Source organism: Theropithecus gelada, chromosome 11 (assembly GCF_003255815.1).
Source record: "Theropithecus gelada isolate Dixy chromosome 11, Tgel_1.0, whole genome shotgun sequence".
In the NCBI taxonomy this organism is placed as follows: Eukaryota; Metazoa; Chordata; class Mammalia; order Primates; family Cercopithecidae; genus Theropithecus; species Theropithecus gelada.
The window spans coordinates 67,700,980-67,720,078 of record NC_037679.1 but is presented as its reverse complement, the minus strand read 5'-3'; the positions used below and the strand labels follow the sequence as shown (position 1 = coordinate 67,720,078).

At 42.0% G+C, this 19,099-nt stretch overlaps 1 protein-coding gene across 6 annotated transcripts in view; it reads left to right on the top strand.

Moving 5' to 3' along the window:
• CORO1C (coronin 1C) overlaps positions 1-19,099 on the top strand; it is an 88,644-nt gene that overhangs the window by 25,117 nt on the left and 44,428 nt on the right. For 4 of the 6 annotated variants that reach the window (XM_025401191.1, XM_025401190.1, XM_025401194.1 and 1 more), the window contains exon 2: positions 6,066-6,265. In XM_025401191.1, coding sequence (XP_025256976.1) covers positions 6,066-6,265 — 200 coding nt within the window. Of the gene's footprint in view, positions 1-4,318; positions 4,595-6,065; positions 6,266-11,008; positions 11,046-19,099 lie in introns of those variants that run through there. The other 2 variants (XM_025401192.1, XM_025401195.1) reach the window with 2 other exon arrangements.

Genomic DNA, 19,099 nt, shown 5'->3' with positions numbered 1-19,099 from the left:
AAAAAAAAAAAAAAAAAAAAAAAAAAAAAGAAAATCAGTTGACCAAAGATGTATGAGTTTACTTCTGGACTTGAATTATTTTCCATTGATATAAATGTCTATCCTTATTCCAGTACCACACTGTCTTGATTACTGTTGCTTTGTAGTGAGGTAAGTTTTGAAATCAGGAAATAGGAGTCTTCCTAACTTGTTCTCTTTTTTCCCTCCAGGGTCATTTGGGTATTTTTGGAACCCTTGCAATACCTTCATTCATTTCTACAAATAATTCATCTGGGAGTCTGATAGGGATTGCATTAAATCTATATCTTAGTTTGGGGAATCTTGCCATCTCAACACTAAGTCTTCTGATTTTTGAACTTGGAATTTCTTTTCATTCAGTTGTGTCTTTAATTTCTTTCAACAGTGTTTTGAGTTTTCAGAGTACGAGTCTTTCACCTCCTTGATTAAGTTTATTTCTAAGTATTTTATTTCTAATCTATTGTGAGTGGAATTGTTTTCTTAATTTCATTTTTGGATTGTTTCTTCTGGGTTTGTAAAAATACAACTAGGCATGGTAGCTCATGCCTGTAATCCCAGCACTTTGCGAGGCCAAGACAGGAAGATCACCTGTGGTCAGGAGTTCGAGATTAGCCTGACCAACATAGTGAAACCCCATCTCTACGAAAAATAAAAAAATTAGTCGGGTGTGGTGTAGTCTCAGCTACTCGGGAGGCTGAGACAGGAGAATCGCTTGAACTCTGGAGGCGGAGGTTGCAGTGAGCCGAGATTGCACCACTGTGCTCCAGCCTGGGTGACAGAGCAAGACTCCATCTAAAAAAAAAAAAAAAAGGTTGATTTTTGTATATTAATCTTGTATCCTGCAACCTTACTGAACTTACTAGTTTTTTTAGTGGATTCCTTAGGATTTTCTGTATATAAGATCATGTCTTCTGCACACAGAAATAGTTTTACTTCTTTCCAATCTGAATGTCTCTTATTCCTTTTTCTTGCCTGATTGCCTTGGCTAGAACCTGTACTACAATCCTGAGTAGAAGTGGCAAGGGTGGTCAAGCTTGTCTTATTCTTGATCTCAGGGAGAAGGCATCTTTTCGCCATTGAATATTGAGTTAGCTGTGGTATTTTCATGGATGCTCATTATCAGGTTGAGGAAATTCCCTTCTATTCCTAGTTTCTTGAGTGTTTTGTCATGAAAGGGTATTTAATTTTGTCAAATGCTTTTTTTTTTTTTTTTTTTTTTGATTCAGAGTCTCACTCTGTTGCCCAGGCTGGAGTGCAGTGGCACTGTCTCAGCTTACTGCAACCTCTATTTCCCGGGTTCAAGCAATTCTCCTGCCTCTGCCTCCTGAGTAGCTGGGATTACAGGTGCTCACCACCATACCTGGCTAATTTCTATATTTTTAGTAGAGACAGGGTTTCACCATGTTGAGCAAGCTGGTCTTGAACTCCTGACCTCAAGTAATCCCCCTGCCTCAGCCTCCCAAAGTGTTGGAATTATAGGCATAAGCCTCTGTGCCCAGCCTCAAATGCTTTTTCTGTGTCTGAGATAATTGTGTGATTTTTTTTCTTCTATTGATATAATGTGTTACATTAATTGATTTTCAGATGTTGACCCAACCTTGCATTTCTAGGATAAATCCCACTTGATTGTGGTGTATAATTCTAATTCTTTTTCTACGTTGCTTGATTTGGTTTGCTGGTATTGTTGAGGATTTTTTCCATCTGTATTCATAAGAGATATTGGTCTGTAATTTTCTTGAGATGTCTTTGTTTGGTTTTGGTAACAGGATAATACTGGCCTCATACAATTAGTTTGGAAGTGTTCCCTTCTCTATCTTTGGAAAAAATTTGTGAGTAATTGGTATTTTTTAAATGTTTCATAGACTTTAGCAGTGAAGTCATCTGGGTCTGGGCTTTCTTTGTCTGCGGTTGGTTTATATTCTTTTTTTTTTTTTTTTTTGAGACAAGGTTTTGCTCCGTCGCCCAGGCTGGAGTGCAGTGGCGTGATCTCGGCTCACTGCAACCTCCGCCTCCCAGGTTCAAGCAATTCTCATGCCTCAGCCTCCCTAGTAGCTGGGACTCCTGGCTAAGTTTTGTATTTTTAGTAGAGACTGGGTTTCACCATGTTGCCCAGGCTGATCTCGAACTCCTGACCTCAAGTGATCTGCCTTCCTCAGCCTCCCAAAGTGCTGGGAGCCACCATGCCCGGCCTGCATTCTTATTATAGGTATCATTCCCTTCATTTTGTGGATGGGAAACTGAGGCTCAGAGAGGTTAAGTAATTTGCTAATATGTTGCAGAGCTCGGATTTGAATCCAGATTATCTTATGTCAGTTACTAGGATGACAGTAGTAGCTAGTATTTATTGAGTGATTAATTTTGTGTATTTAACCGTACAAGGTACTATTACAGCATAAGAATCTCCTGCCACCATCCCATCACCAATTGATCATTTAATGATCACTTCAACTTTATATGCATTATGCCCATTTTTGGATAGAGGAATTAACACTTAATGGAGATTTAGTGACTTGCTGTACTGTACCATGGCCAGGAAGTAAATAGTACAGCTGTGCTTCTCACTTACAAGGCTGTCTGACTCTGGAGTTTGCTCTCTTAATTGCTATTCTCTATTGTGTGCCTGGAGGGCCTGAGACATTCTGTGCAAGAAAAGCGGCTATGCCACATGTACACAGCTGAGCCCAGATCAGATTTGACCTTGGAAGTGAATGGGCTCACGCTGCCCTTCAAGCTCCGCTTAGAGATGCCTGACTTAGCACAGCACTGTGGAAGCACTGACTTTTCCTACTCTCTCTGCTCTATAGCTAACATTCTACTCTGTGATTGTAGCAAAAGAACTTTTATATCATTCTGTCCACATGTATTTAGGACAAAAATAAGTTTGCATAATATGGACATAACTTTTTTTTTTTTTTTTTGAGTTGGAATCTTTCTGTGTCGCCCAGGCTGGAGTGCAGTGGCACCATCTCGGCTCACTATAGCCTCTGCCTACCAGGTTCAGGCAATTCTCCTCCCTCAGCCTCCTGAGTAGCTGGGATTACAGGCGCCTGCTGCCACGCCTAGCTAATTTTTGTATTTTTAGTAGAGATGGGGTTTCACCATGTTGGCCACGATGGTCTTGATCTCCTGATCCGCCCGTCTCAGCTTCCCAAAGTGTTGAGATTACAGGTGTGAGCCACTGCGCCTGGTGGAAATCACTTTTTAAGGTAGTTTAGTATGTATGTCAGCCAGAAGATTTGTATAGTATCTTTCAGTGAAGACAAAGCATTTTAAATATTTATATTAATGTTCATATTTTTGTGAGGTTAGAGGGTATCTGGCCTATTTGAGTGAAGAGGAAAAATTGTCTCTTTTTCAAGTAAGAGGCCTTCCTCAAATATCCATTCACATTTAAAAGTGAGGTTCTAAAAGCTGACCTTATGCCTGTGTGGGTGGAGGGGCACATTGAATGGTGGACCTCACTGAGGGCAGTGATGTCTGATCTGTTGTTGGGTGGGGCAGGTGATATCTTGGGAGCCAGGAGCGACAAGGGGTTGGGGGCCCCACTGTATAGAACCAGGCTGTCAGTGAGGCACCTGTTCACACCTGTGCTGGGTGTCATCCAGTCCAGGGCCTACAGTCAGGCCTATCCTGGCTTCTGCTGGGGAGAGGGCAGGCCAATTGCCTGGTTGTGCAGCCCTGAATGGAGCGGATCTGGGTGTCCAGCTGCTCCTAATTCAGGCTTTCAGTCATTTTCTCTGCAGCCCCCTCCCACATCCCTGTCTTTGGAGACACAATTTCTCCTTAGAGTGTTCTGGGGATTCACAGTGGGCCTTGATGTCCTTTTTGTGAGCTCCTCCTGAGACTCAGCTGAATAGAGGACACTCACACTTCTGTCAGTTACATGTGCATGACAGCTTTCCATCTTCAAAAGTTTGTTGTCACATTTGCTCTCTTGTAAGCTCTTTTCCAGTCCTCTTGTCCTTTCAAGTTTTTCCCTGCTTTCATTTTATTAGGATTTTAGGAAGGAGATAAGTGCTGTTTGTGTTTCTTTTGTAAATTACTTCTTCATATCCTTTGCCTAATTTTCTGTTGGGTTTTAATTGTATGAATTTGTAAGAACGTTTTATTTATGAAGGATGTTAATTCTGGCATGGTGCAATCCTTTTTCTTCTACATTAACTTTTGAAACACTTGCTTGAAGATGCTTGTGGGGATTGCAGCTTCTATAACTTGTACAGATGGTTGCAGATGGTTGTGTGGGAAAGTGGATCCCGAGACCAGTTGGCTGTACGTTGGCTTTTGTATAGATGTGCTTTCCTTTTGCTTTTCACCACCTCACGGAAGCTGTCTTATCTTACGCTTAAGAAGTATTCAAACTGATTCCAAAATGAAGGACCCTGGCCGCATATCATTTGCCATCTCCTCTACCAAAGACTCAAAATATATGGCCCTGGTAGTCAACTGGGAAAGTCAGGCAATAACAGCTGGGCTGAGGAACATGGATGCTCAATTGCCTGCCAAGGGTCTGTTACTTCAGCCCAGCTACATGCCCCCAGCATTGGAGAGAGGCCACTTTCACACATGCCTTGGAAGGGTAAGAGACTCTGGCAAAAATAAATTCGTCTCTGCATTTAGCAGTGGGCTCAGGGCCATGAGGAAGGGAATTAGAGGAGAAGAATTAGCAACAGCCCACCATGTGTCCTGTCTGGCATGAATGGACAGGTGTTAGCTCTCCTCTGTATATGAGGATCTGATTTTCAGCTGAGTTGTCGATGTTGAAGCATGTTCCATTTCCACTTAGATTTTTATCCAGGATCCTTCTATCTAACCAACATGAACACAATGTCCTGCAGTAGCACATAGGAAAATTACATTGGGTGCAGTCTAGGAAATCTTAATCAGGGAGGGCCTGGTGATCCGAAAGCACAAAGCTGTCAGTGTCTATCAGGCAATTTAGTGGAATTTGGAGTCTGAAATGACACATAAGGCAGCCTAGGAACCTAGCTCTGTGTCACCTCCCCTCCCCTTCAGAGCCCTGGTTTACTAGGGAAGTGGCTGTGGTGGATGATCAGCTCAGTGAAAACCCAGCCTGGTTTTGTTTCCCCTCCACAATAGCCCCTGCATTTTTCCTTTCCTCGGTCCCAACTGTTACTACTGTATCACTTCAGGCCTTCCTCAAGTCTGGTTTACTGTCAAATAGCTTCCTAGCCCAGTACCTGGCTTTGAGCTTGTTCCTGTCTAAGCCGTCCAGTGTGCTTCTACCACATTTGCTGTCACCCTAAACATCACTTTGATCACATTGCTTTCCATTTAAATACTTTTGCTCTGCTTTTCCCAGACCTGGCTCTTACCCGTTAGGCTGCTTTAGGCTGACTTTTCCTGTTTCTCACTGTGTACCACTTAGCACTAGGCGGTTTGGTGTAGTGAGTTGCTCTGATTATTACGTCTGTGTTAAACGGAGATTAGAAGGCTTTTGAAGTCAAGGGTGATGGCTGTGTCTTTGAATTCCTCCCATAGTTATTCTTGTTGAAACACTCTGGGGAATAGATATAATTCTCAGACAGCAGAGTGTTGATGTGTAGGGAAAATGTTTACAATCTGAAAAATTACCTTGGCAGGCTGAGGACAAAGCCACAAAATTATAACTTGTTTTTCGGCTTTCTTCAGCCTCACCTCTACCAGCGAATTTCACTTTGGAGTTTTCTTATCTATAAAAGGGGAAGGGTTGAAGCGCGTTATTTGTCAGCTCCCACCCAACCCTGAAAGGCTTATTTTCTTTAATTCTTTCCCTTAAGCTTTCCATTGAAATTAAAACTGATGAGCTGTTTCTGGATCTTGAATTAGGAATTTTTCATTTCTTTGTAATTCTTTCCCTGACGCATTTTGCAGTTGTCTCCGGATATGTGCTGCTAAAAGAAATTTGGATTGCAATTTGGCTACTTTTTAGGAGAGCAGACAAAATGCCATACCATTCTGTTTTTCCTACTTGGAACGTTTCATTTGTAAAAGTAAAGCTTTTCAGTTTGGTGCACAATTCTAACATAATTCTCACTCTTCCTTTGCAGACACAATGAGGCGAGTGGTACGACAGAGCAAGTTTCGGCATGTATTTGGGCAAGCGGTGAAAAATGACCAGTGCTATGATGACATCCGGGTTTCTCGTGTGACCTGGGATAGTTCCTTTTGTGCTGTCAATCCCAGATTTGTTGCCATAATCATAGAGGCAAGTGGGGGAGGAGCGTTCCTTGTCCTCCCTCTGCACAAGGTAGGTAATTTGATCTTCCATTCTGGTAGACACCCTCTGATAGTCTCCATATTTTTTCCTTAATAGATTGACAGTTCACTAAGAATTGTATTTGTGAAACCATTAGACTCTGATGTAATTGAGGTTAAGTTCCACATGCCTTACTAACCACATCAGTTTTCCTCTAACAGAGGATCATTAAATAGAGTAGTGACCTCTGTTCTAGGGATGCCCTCTGTGGATGAAAACATTATTATAATGATGTTGTGAGCATGGGCAGGCATAGGAATTTTAAGATTGCATTCTTAATCATCTGCTTTTCACAAAAATTTTTCTTTTAGAGTGCAATTTTAAAAACAGGCTTTTACTCCAAAGTAAAGTTTTAAAAACAGTTACATTTTCAAATGGGCAGAAATTTGTAAGATAATATTCTCTTTTTTGTGAAGTCATAAGGATGAGCCCTTTTTCTTTTCTTTTTTCTTTCTTTCTTTCTTTCTTTTTTTTTTTTTTTTTGAGTAGGAAATGGAACAAAAACTCAAGAAAATGTCCTCAATACAGATTTCAATTCTGGACAATAATAAGTTTCAGCATAGGATTTAAACAGTGTTAACAAGTGGGAGAAGTAACGGATCTTTACTGAGAATGGTTCTATGTGTTCTTCAACTTCAGTGGGGTTCCAAGCCCTCTTCCTTCCTTTATCCTCCCAGAAAGCCTGCTTCCAGGTGGGAGATTAGATAGGAATTTTGTGCACTTGCTGACCAATCATGAATATGGCAGATCAAAATCTGTAGTTACTTTATCAGCAAATCCCAGAATTGCAAGTAATGAAGAAAAAAAGCTGTGAAGAGGGCCTAGAAACAGTTGTTTTCTGGTTAGCTTTTAGGAGGAAAGTGAGTTTGGTGAGTCCTGAGCTCCAATGATAAGGACTTGATGCTGGTGAGGATGCAGATGTTGAGTCGTATGACAGCTGTTTCCACTCTGCTGAAAACAGCAGGGGAAGTGGATCCCTGCTGTGTCTGAGCCCCTTATATTCAGGGTGCATCTCATCACAATGGACCGTATGATTCTGAGAGTGGTTACAATAAAGTGAATTTCTGTCAAAGGGTTGTTTCCCATTGTGTGTTGATGTTTTTTCCTTGGGAAAACTCTCATTGGGAAAATGTCCAATTCTCTTGGACTTTTGTTTCAGAGATGCTGGTGACTAACTTGTTTTATTATAACATCTAATTTTTACTTCAGTGGCCAGATAGCTAACACAGTAGAACCATCTCCTAACCAAAGAAGGGAGATGGGTGCCTTTGGGGAACAAATTTGATATGTGTTTTCAAATGTACCTTCTTATTGGCGAAGATGAATCTTTTCATTAAGTTGAAAATTTATTTTCTCTTTGGATACTTTTATTTCTGTTCAAAAAATTGTTGTTCAGTGGCAAATAAGTATACGACACTGTTATAACTGTTCTTAATCTGGTTTTGGAGTGGGGATTTGAACTCAAGGCCAGTTGGATTTGGTCTCCACATTGTTTTAGCTTATTCCTTCCCCAAGAGCAAGGGACATTTGGAAATCTGACATTTTACTGGTAGGCTTTATGGCAGCCAACTGAGAAGATAGCCATAGCTTGTCAGCTAAGGTCAGACACTGGAGCACAATGATCTGTTTTGGAGTTACGAGTTTTTTATTTCCCCTTTTATAGACTGAGGGATAAATGTAAGACATTTTTTTTTCCTTCAAAGAATTGGAACAAGCCAATTAAGAAGCACAAAATAGACATAATGAATGGCTAATCTTCCTCTGAATTCAGACATCTCATTTCAACTTTCACATCCACAAAGGTTCTGTGTCTTTGCTTTTACAAACCATGAGAAACTGAGTTTCACTTACCCATTTGAGGGAGACCTGTATGCAGTGCCCCAGCTAACTGATCTTATGATTTGGTTTTCCCTTGCATTCAATGACCTACACTTAATGAATATGTCCTTGTATTTCGTTCTTTAACCAGCATTGCGGGAACTAGGATAGAATAAGTTGCTTTATAAATTGTCATGTTTAGATGAGGTTTTGCTTTTTAGAGAAGCCTCAAGGGTCTTTCCCAGGCTATAATACTCTCTGTCTAGCTTTGCTCCTTAAATATTAGTTTGTTTTAGAGGAGGTGACATTGGTATAAACTAAGCCCTGTGACAACTATTGGAAATAAGATCAATACTTGGGTTTCTGTAATTGATAGGTTCACATATACTGTGTGAGATTTTTGTGTATTATAGTGTGTGTGTTTAGCTCTTAGTGGTAGTGTGGCATAGAGGAAAGATCACAAATCTGGGAATTGATGAGCTGTGGAGTTCAGTCCTGGCTCAGTCACTGACTTGTAGTGGGACGTGGATGTGTCTCTTTATCCTTCCGCTCCTCCATTTCTCTCTCTATAACATAAGCAGCTGTGTATAAAAGTTACTTTCTGGCCGGACGCAGTGGCTCACACCTGTAATCCCAGCACTTTGAGAGGCCGAGGCGGGTGGATCACCTGAGGTCAGGAGTTCGAGACCAGCCTGGGCAACATGGTCAAACCTCATCTCTACTAAAAATACAAAAAAAATTAGCCAGGTGTGGTGTCAGGCGCCTGTAGTCCCAGCTACTCGCAAGGCTGAGGCAGGAGAATGGCGTGAACCCAGGAAGCAGAGCTTGTAGTGGGCTGAAATCATGCCACTGCACTCCAGCCTGGACAACAGAGCGAGACTCCATCTCAAAAAAAAAAGTTATTTTCTGCCTTGGTAATTCTAGATGATGTCAGAAATGCTTCTCACCTCCCATGGTTCTCAGCTATGAAGTGATTTCCAATGCAGCTGGTGTGTACTCAAAATTCAGCAAACACATTTGTTCCATTTTTGTCCCCCTAATTCAGTGTATAACTTTGGAAAGTAGATGCCTTTTTACTCCTGACTGCTTTTTCACTAAGGCAAAGCTGAGCCCAGCAAAGAGGAGTGGTCCTGTGGTCCCTTATGACAGTTGTGTCATAAGGGTAATTGTGTGTGCCTGGGTAATTCTCAGAAGGATCTGCTGTGGCAGGGCTTGGCACATGAGCCCTGGAGCGTCAGGTGACACTTGCCTTTCTTTTCTTCTGAGTTGCTATTCCTACCTGAGATGCTGGCTGGTTACCAGGCATCAGTAGCTGGTAGAAAATAGAACCATCTTCCATGTTATCAGAAAACCTACATTTCTCTATGGGGCTGACTGCCTTCTTGATATCTACCTTATAGTTTTGGTATAGTCATGAATATTTGAATAATGGTTATACATTTTACAGCTGATATTTGATTGTTTATACAATATGAGTGAGTCTTCATATGTGATTAGTTGGTTTGATTGTCTATAAGCTGAGTACATGCTGTGTGCCAGTACCTGTGCCCTTCAGGAGCTTATGTCTAAGAAAGCGTCCTAGCAGATTGCTGGCACTGAGGTGTTTGTCTCCTCGTTAAAAGTACAGCCTCGAAGAAGAAATATGATGGGGACTCCAACTACACGGTGAACCCATTAATCCCTTTTCAGTACAGGGCTTTGTAATACTAGGGCTCTTTACCCTGGAAAAGAGACTCCTATAACTTTAGTGTCTTGGCAACTATGAAATAGTTCTATCATGAGGTGTCGCTTTGGTTTAAAGGCAAAGAAAAACTAAATTCCCGGTTATAATATGAAGATAGCAATGATGTTTAGATGTGTGTTAGGCTCCAATACATGTTGATAACAGCCTGGGATAATTTTAAACATGAACCTTAAGAGGTGGGTATGGCTTTTAATAGTTACCTCATGGGCTTCTGAGAATGTTTTCCCTTTTTTGTTTCTGGTTATAGACAGGCAAGTTAGCTTTGGTGATGCATTTGGGACTCTGTACATAATAATATTGAATATGTACATGTTGGAATTAAGGTGGATTATGACCCTTTCAGAAAGGCTCCCATTTGAAAACATGGTTTTCCATGAATTTCTTTTGAAAGCTATTTAGTGTCAGCAGTAAATAAGGCTTATTATTGCAACCTCATGAGGCTTGTGGTTAGATTCTGGGAGAATGTAAAATAAGTTAGATATGGTCTCTGTCTTCTAGGACTCAACATCTGAAGTGAAAAGAGTAATAGGGATAAATACATCAAAGCCCATGCATATACAAAGACACACACACACACATGCAGCAAGCAGCATGCTTAAGAATGAATGTATGCTTATTTTAAGCGTATGGTTTATCAGGTTTTTTGTTAGGAAGGTTTTATTAGGGAAAGTGGGATTTTTGAAGCGGTTGCTGCTGGAGGAATATGGAAAGTCCTCAGTCCTGAGGTGGGGTGATTTAGATTAGCACACGTGATTCTCACTCTCTTTTGTAATGCTTCCATCAAGCTGTGGCTTGCCACTCTGCCATGACTTTTCAAGGTGTGGCTTGGTGCATTTACTTATTCTTTAGTCCTTCAGAGGATGAATAATAGCAGTCTTGCTGAACACAAGTTAGCTTTGTGGTTTTGGCTATGAGGGATACTTTTTTTTCTTGCCACAACTGCACAAGCTGCCTTGTCTCAAGAGCACACAGGTTTTCAGCCCTCTGTGTAATCTACCACGTTGGCATGAATAAGCCTTTCCTTTGTGGAGCAGCCACACTCGTGATGTAGATAGAACTGAGGCATTCCCTCCCTATTGTGAACCGTGGAGGCTCATACACACCAGTGTTTCTGGATAGACACACATACAACCCCTCGCCTCCCCCCACCACACACACACACACACACACTTCAAATCACAACAAGCCTGTAAATCCTGCCTTAAACAAGTAAGAGTGGGAGGAATCAGTACGAATTATATGCTCTAGATCTCTTGACATTCTCTTGGGTGGAGGATGCAAACTAGATGGCTCCTGTCTTCCCAAATTGCTTTATTTCTCCCTTCCTTCCTTGAGTATTGTGAAGTACTGTGAAGCAACTTTGGTGAATCGGAGTGATAGCTGATTTCACCCTCACAGTAACTGCCTGGGACAAGAGCACTGCTCTGGCCAGGATAGGATGGGTATGGCCAGGTCTCTTAGTTTTTTGGATCATGATCTCTTCCTCTCTCCCATGAGCTCCTTTGTTGTAGCTGTGTGGTACTTTCTTATACACAACTGTGTTTCTCCCATTTATTTTAGGAACTGTGTATGGGAATATTTGGGATCTTGCTTTATTTATGTCTGTGAACCGTTTTTCAACTCATGTTGCAGTTTTTCATCTAGGGTTTTATGAAAGAATTTAGCTCTACAGAAAATCATTTGAGTGACTGTTTTTTTTAGTTCTCCCAAGGATGATACATAGCCAGTCTTCTAGATGCATAGGATGGAAAAGAGCTCATTGCCTATAATAGCATATATTAGGGCATTAGGACTTTAATGTCTTATAGAACCTAGGTTGATGAGGGCTGCTTTAGAATGTTTCTGTCATGTTTGTTGAGGAAGAGATCTTGATTCATTTCAGTCAGTATTCCACTAACGATGCTACTTGGTGGTCTCTTCTTACTGTTCAGTATCCAGCTCAGATGTTGCCTTTGATTATTTACTGAAACAGAGGAACTCATCCATTGGGTTATCTTAGTTGCTTCTTCATACCACTGGTACCACAGGCTGTGTTATCACATTATTAAAATTATTATTCACTTAACAGATGGAGGGAGTGGTTAGAATTATTTGCTCTTGATCTCTGTACTCACTTGGATAGAGGATGCAAACTAGGTGGCTATGTATGTGGTAGGCTTTTGTGCAGGCTCTCCAAAAACTTGCCTTACTATATTGTGGTAGGTGGCCTCCCACATTGAATAGAGCTGGCCTGTGTAACCACAGGGTATGATGGAATTGATGGAGTGTGAATTCTGAGACTAGGTTATAAAAGCTCACTGGCTTCTGCTTTGTCTCTTTTGGAGCTGCCATGTTGTGAGGATACTCCAGCAGCTCTGTGGCAAGGTCCATAGGACCTCCTGACGACTGCCAGCACCAACTTAACCAACCAAGCGATGAGCCATCTTGAAAGTAGATCCTGCAGCCCTAGTCAAGCCATCAGGTGACTGCAGCCCTGGTTGACACTATCTCATGAAAAACCCGGGGCCAGAGCCACCCACATAAGCTGTTTTTGAATTCCTGATCCTCAGCAACTCTGTAATAAATGTTTATTGTCTTAATCAGCTGAATTTTAGGATAACTTGTTAATCAGCATTTGATAACTAATACATATATTCTTAGACTGTATTACTTGACTCATAATGTTAGTTCACACAATTCATATATGAGTAATTCACAATGACCTAAAAGGCTTTCTGGTAGTTTTGAACACTGTATTTCCACCTAGCCTTTAAAACAAAAATCTACATAGAAATATAATATCTATATAGATATAAACATTCTTAAGTCCTAAGTGAATAATTGAGGGATTCCTTGCAATAGCAAGAGAAAGTTATGTTATGTGGCAAGATTTTGTTATCCTGTATTCCATGATGCCTTCATATAACCTAAAAAAATGTGTTATAAGATCATAGTCATTATCTCATACTTAACTTCAATTGTGTTATTAGTTTTCAGGAAAGAATGTGCAGTGTTAACATGGATGGGACTAAAAGTGATGTTTTATTTTCTTCTTTATAATTACCTGCACTTAAAAATATTTTTTTACAATGAACTTATTACATATTGAGATTTTGAAAAATACTATCAGTAATATTACCAGAGCACATATAAAGAGCTAACTATTGCTTAAATGTTTGTGAAACTTAACACAATACTTCAGAAAAATCACATTCATTCATTCACATACTCATTCCTTAGTGCCTGCATGTGCAGGGACCTGTGGTGGGTTTTTGCTTTTTTTTTTTTTTTAAATTGAGACAGAGTCTTGCTCTGTTTCCCAGGCTGGAGTGCAGTGGTGCGATCTCTGCTCACTGCAACCTCCACCTCCCAGGTTCAAGCAGTTCTCCTGCCTTAGCCTCATGAGTAGCTGGGACTATGGGTGCGTACCATCACGCCTGGCTAATTTTTATATTTTTAGTAGAGACAGAGATTCACTGTGTTGGCCAGGCTGGTCTCGAACTCCTGATCTCAAGTGATCCTCTTGCCTTGCCCTCCAAAAGTGGGATTACAGGCGTGAGCCACCACGCCCAGCCAGGCTTTTAAGAAGCTTCAATAACTGTGCTTGATCTCTCCAGGGGGCTGCTTTGTGCGTGAAGTGCTTTAGCACTGGAGTGTGAGAGATCAGTTTCACCCTAGGCTTAGGAGGTAAGGAAGACATCACAGAGAAGGTTCAGTTTGAATTCAGGCTTTGTTTTGTTTTTTTTCTCTGTGTAGGAGCTAAAGATGAAACAGAAGAGGAGCCAACCCAGCTTTTAAACTGTTAAGTTAGTAGAGGGGCTCTGTCCCCAGGAGGGCAAAGAAGTAGGTGGTCAGCACGTTCCTCCTTCAGACTCCAGGATCTCTAGTTTAGGTGGATTTTTATAGTATTGCAGAAATAGAATATTTGATTGGAAGGGAAGCAAATCACTTATGCATAGTGTGAACTAACATTATGAGTCAAAAGAAGCTAAAGGATAGCTTTTCAGTAGAAAATCCTACGTTTCGTGACCCTTTCACTTTCAGTGTGAATTTGGCAAAATTGGTATTTTCCTTGCTTGTTATGGGGAAAAGAATTAGAATAAGCACTGTTTTATATTTTAGGATCTTTGTTATAACTAGATCAGCGTGGCATCTTTCCTTTATATCATCTTTAGGAAAAAGCAGTGGCTTCTGTCACCTTCATAGAAATGAGACTGCAGAATGTCAGCAGATTGTACGTGGATTGTCCTCTTCATGAACAGTGTCTCCATTTTTTCACTTGGTAGGGTGGGATCATTCCTCTGTTCTACAGTTGTAGAAATTGGAACTCAGATTGAGTGGTTGTCTAAGACCGTGAGGTTGTTTGTGGATTAGAACTTAGGTTGCTGTATCCTTATTTGATTTGTACATGTATATTTTTCTTAATTTTTTTTCTGAGTGTGAATAATTTTTTTTTTTTTTTTTGGTATAGAATCTGTGATCTAGTCGGGCGCGGTGGCTTACTCCTGTAGTCCCAGCGCTTTGGGAGACCGAGGCAGGTGGATCACCTGAGGTCAGGAGTTCGAGACCAGCCTGGCCAACATGGTGAGACCCCGTCTCTACTAAAAATACAAAAATTAACTGGGCATGGTGGCACATGCCTGTTATTGCAGCTACTCGGGAGGCTGAGACAGGAGAATGGCTTGAACATAGGACACAGAGGTTGCAGTGAGCCGAGATCATGCCATTGCACTCCAGCCTGGGCGATAGAGCAAGACTCTGTCTCAAAAAAAAAACAAACTGTAGTCTAATGGACACTGAATCCTTTGCATTCTTTCTCTGGGATTAGAGAGTTTAATAACAAAAACAGTAACTTGTCAGGTCTTTCATTCTGTCAGTTCAGAGAATTGTCTTAGGTTTGGAAAATACTTGGTCTATACCATGCCTTGTGAGGACACAGTGGCAGTGATGAAATTGCAGCAGTTCACATTTGTTGCGGGCTTCCTTTAAGTGCCAGGCGCCATGCTGATAAGTGCCTTCTTTCATGGGCTACTTGAGAGGGAATGGCAGTCTCCTGACGGTGCTTTTCTGTGTGATCCGCAGTCTCTGCCAGCACCTGCTGGATTTGCATTGGCTGCATGTCCGCCTTACTGTGCATTGCTGACAGGCAATTTCCATTTCTACACATTGCGGTACTCTGTTTTAGACAACAGTGGCAGTGCCGGTAGCCCTTTGTACAGATGTGGACGTTTGGCACTTGGTAGCTTTGGTGTTAGGGGCAGAGGATTTTGTTCGGAGCCGGCCAGTGTCCTGACATGTCATGGGATGCCCATTCACTGCATCCTGAAATAGATTCTGTCTGATGCCTGGAGCACCTTCAACTGCCAAGTGTATGGGCTGTGAAAAGCTGGGGGACAGGACTGGGAGGGATGGAGGATGCAGGGGGAGGGCACCAGGTGCAGAACAATGACTTCCAAATTATGTCACGAGCTGCCAGCCACACGAGCGCGGCCTGGCCTTATTACCACATGAAGTGCCACAGAAGGGCCTTTTCATTTTCTCCTTGTGACTGTGTTTTCCACAGTCTTGCTGAGAGGGGTGGGGTGGGCACCCTGCTCACTCCCAGTTAACAATGGAGCACAAAGTCCTGGCAGAAGGAACTTCCCAATGTACCCCGGGGCTGTTTTTGATGACAGTGAGTGGCTGTGACTCACTGTAAGTGTGTGCCCTGGCAGATGATGGTTTCCACCCCACCCCCTCCCCTGGAGATGAGCAGGCAGCCTTTGTGCGTTTCCTTGGCCAGCTTCTCCTGCTGCTGCAGTTCACTGATATGTCCACAGCAGCCGGCCCGCAGGCCTGACAGGGCTCTGACAGTGGTTTTTACCATATATGGCCATCAGAGCGCTGTGGCTGTCAGCCGGCCAGGATAATTTCCTTCCTTTGCTTTGATTGGCTGCACGGGTGGCTCAGAGAATGGTGGGATCTGAGAGTGTGTGGTGAAGAGAAGCCACTGAGTCAAGTGCAAAGAACGTTTAACTCTTTCCTGGGTTTGTGGAGCGCGCCCGTCTGTGCTAAGCAGGCCAGCAATTGCTGCCAGCTGAAGCCCTCACTGTGTAAACATGGTAACCCCAGTCTGGGAAAGCTGCTATATCTCTGGTAAAGAAAGGTATCTGAATACACATTACTCTGAAATAAACTGAAGGTGTCATGAACACATTTCTGCAGTCATGGTTTTGCCTAGAAGCCACCTTACAACCACATGTAGCAAATCATCTGCTCCTGCTAAGTTGAGTACCTTTGCCAGTTAGGGATGGGACCTGAGTTGAGTCCGGGGAAGACTGAGCTGAGAGGGCGTGTGATGGAAAACATGTCTGCTTTCTTGGAGGAACAGTGACTTGGGTTTCATTTCTGGCTGGCTGAATTGAGTCTATACTACAGTCCTCTTGCTTTTGTGAACTGACTGAATCATGGAGCCCAAGGCATTAGCCTCCCACCCCCCAAAAAAGGTTGTAATATTTTTATATTTTTCATCTCCAAGGAGGGTGGATTTTCATTCTGAGGCCTGTGGATTAAACCAGTGCAGAGCTGCAACGGGAAGGGTTAGCCCTGGAGCTCTTCAGCATTCACAGAGCGTTTCAGTAGATCAGTCTCCAGTGTCATTTGCTTACTATGAGGGCTTAGACAACCAGTTTCTCTATTTTCTAATTTGATATTGAATGCTTTAATTTCCCATATTGCATTTACATCTATAGTTCTTTTGCTTTTCAACTTTTGCTTTCCAGCTCAATTTTACTTTAACTAGATTCTGCCTCATCTTGGGTTCTAAGTTTTTATTTGTTCTTAGCCCAGAAGCATCATATGGAATTACTTGTGTGCAATAATGAGCAGAAAGTATTAGGTTTTCACTTTATAAATTCTTTAAGTCAGGAAGTTAGGAAATACAGCTACTCTGGTTGCTATCGCATATTTGGGCAAGGTGGAGTAAGGAAATGTTAACTTTTCTGTGTTTTTGCTTTCTGATAATAAAATGTTTGTAGTTTTACAATAACTTCCCTCAGGTTCTTAATTGATTTTAAAATATGGTCTATTCAGTGTTAAACCTAGTTTTTAGAGAGGATCTGCAATGCTAAAATTATTTGTTTGGCATTTTCACTTCTGTCCAAAAAGACTGCTGTTTTTCACTCACAGGCAGGTGAAGTCTCTACAGGCCCATACTCCCTTTCCCCAGCAGCTTTTGTTTCTAGCTTACCTTACCTTACAGGGTAACTCAATCTGAAGGGTTTATTCCAGAGCACCTCCTTTTACCTCAGGGTTGGTGTTTCTGGTTCCCTTAAAGTAAAGCCGCTTCAGAATGTTTTATTCCTGGGCCATGAGCTGTCACTCTCAGGGACCAGCCTGTGCATAAGTCATATATTGTGTGCGCCCATCTTTTTGGTCTGCTGCTGAGTCTCTGTTTTATTTCTATGTGGCTGTCCCCTTGTCCCATGACCACAATCGCTCTAGCTCCTCCCCGTGGAGCAGCAGGGGCTTAAGAGATTCCAACAAAACATGTATCCACATAAATAATACTGTCATAAGAAAAAGGAAGTTGAAAAAAATGGAAAACCCACTTCAATAGATATCCTTCTGACTCCTTTGAACTCTGCACAGTGTGAATGGAGTCCTTATGCTTGGGCTGAAAACTTCCTCTACTTCTGAGCACATGTGTGACTTAACATCCTTCTTGCTGAGTTGAAGAATTCTCAGTATGTATCACCCAAAGCCTAAAATAAGTTATGATTGAAATTTGGGCACATAAAGTGATTTTGATACTCATTTTTTCCTAAAATGAAAACTTAGATGAATATCAGGTAGGGGTTTGAACAATGTGGAAATCTTTAACTGTTCCTTGAGTCAGGTCATGTATAATATCTTTGCTTGCCTTCCGCAGGATGGAGTGGGGGCTCTTAGGCCCTTATATCTTCAGGTATTGTAACCAGTCTGGATAATAGGGATAGAGGATCAGGAGCTGGAAAAGTACTGGAAGTGAGACAGCTGCCTGAGTTGGATTAGATAAGGGAAACTGTGTAGAAAGCAGTATGAATGCAGCACCCTAGGAAGGTTTGGGTTTATACGATGCACTCCAGAATGCAAACTTGAAAGAAATTGTATGTGGGATACCTTGAGCTTCTTAAAGGGGAATATTTGATTTGACTTATCACTTGAGTGAATGTGTGTCACTTTTTATCCCCATGGGAATTTATTACTTTGTGAAAACATACATTAGTTATGAGAGAGAGTAAGCCTGCTGGGTAAAGCATTGTGTGACTTTAACAAAATATTACATTTCCTTTCTTGCAGGAACCAGTGATTAGCAGATTGATCCATCTTTTTTGTTTTTTCAGGGACGGATTCTTGCTCTGTCGCCCAGGCTGGAGTGCAGTGGTACGAACTCAGCTCACTGCAAACTCTGCCTCCCGGGTTCAAGTAATTGTCCCACCTCAGCCTCCCAGGTAGCTGGGATTACAGGTGCCCACCACTGTGCCCAGCTAATTTTTTTTTTTCTGAGACAGAGTCTCAATCCGTCGCCCAGGCTGGAGTGTAGCGGTACAATCTCGGCTCACTGCAACCTCCGTCTTCTGGGTTCAAGTGATTCTCCTGCCTCAGCCCTCCTGAGTAGCTGGGATTACAGGCATGTGCCACCACACCTGGCTAATTTTTGTATTTTTAGTAGAGACAGAATCTCACCATGTTGGCCAGGCTGGTCTCAAACTCTTGACTTCAGGTAATCCACCTGCCTTAGCTTCCCAAAATGCTGGGATTATAGGTGTGAGCCACTGTGCCTATCCTGTATTTTTAGTAGAGATGAAGTTTCACCATGTTGGCCAGGCTGGTCTCCAACTCCCAACCTCAGGTGATCCACCTGCCTCGGCCTCCCAAAGTGCTGGGATTACAGGTGTGAACCACCGCGCCCGGCTTAGATTGATCCATTTTAACACCAATTGGTAGTGTCTTCAACCGCAAACCAATGTGTGGGTCAGAAACAATTATGTGAGGAATCATTCTTACATGAAGAAACAGTCATTCTGAATGATCTTTTGTAATATGTAGGACATATTGGAAGCAAAATTCTCAATGTTGAATTTTGAGAGTTTGGGAAGGTGAACATGACTGCTGTACATGTGTAATACACCACTAGCTGCTTTAAAAACACACCCCAGCACAGAACTTTATTGAGACGCATCTGTCAGAATTTTCTGTACATGTTTGTGTACATTAACAGTTTTTTACTGCACTCAGTACTGCCCTCAATATGTAGGATGAGT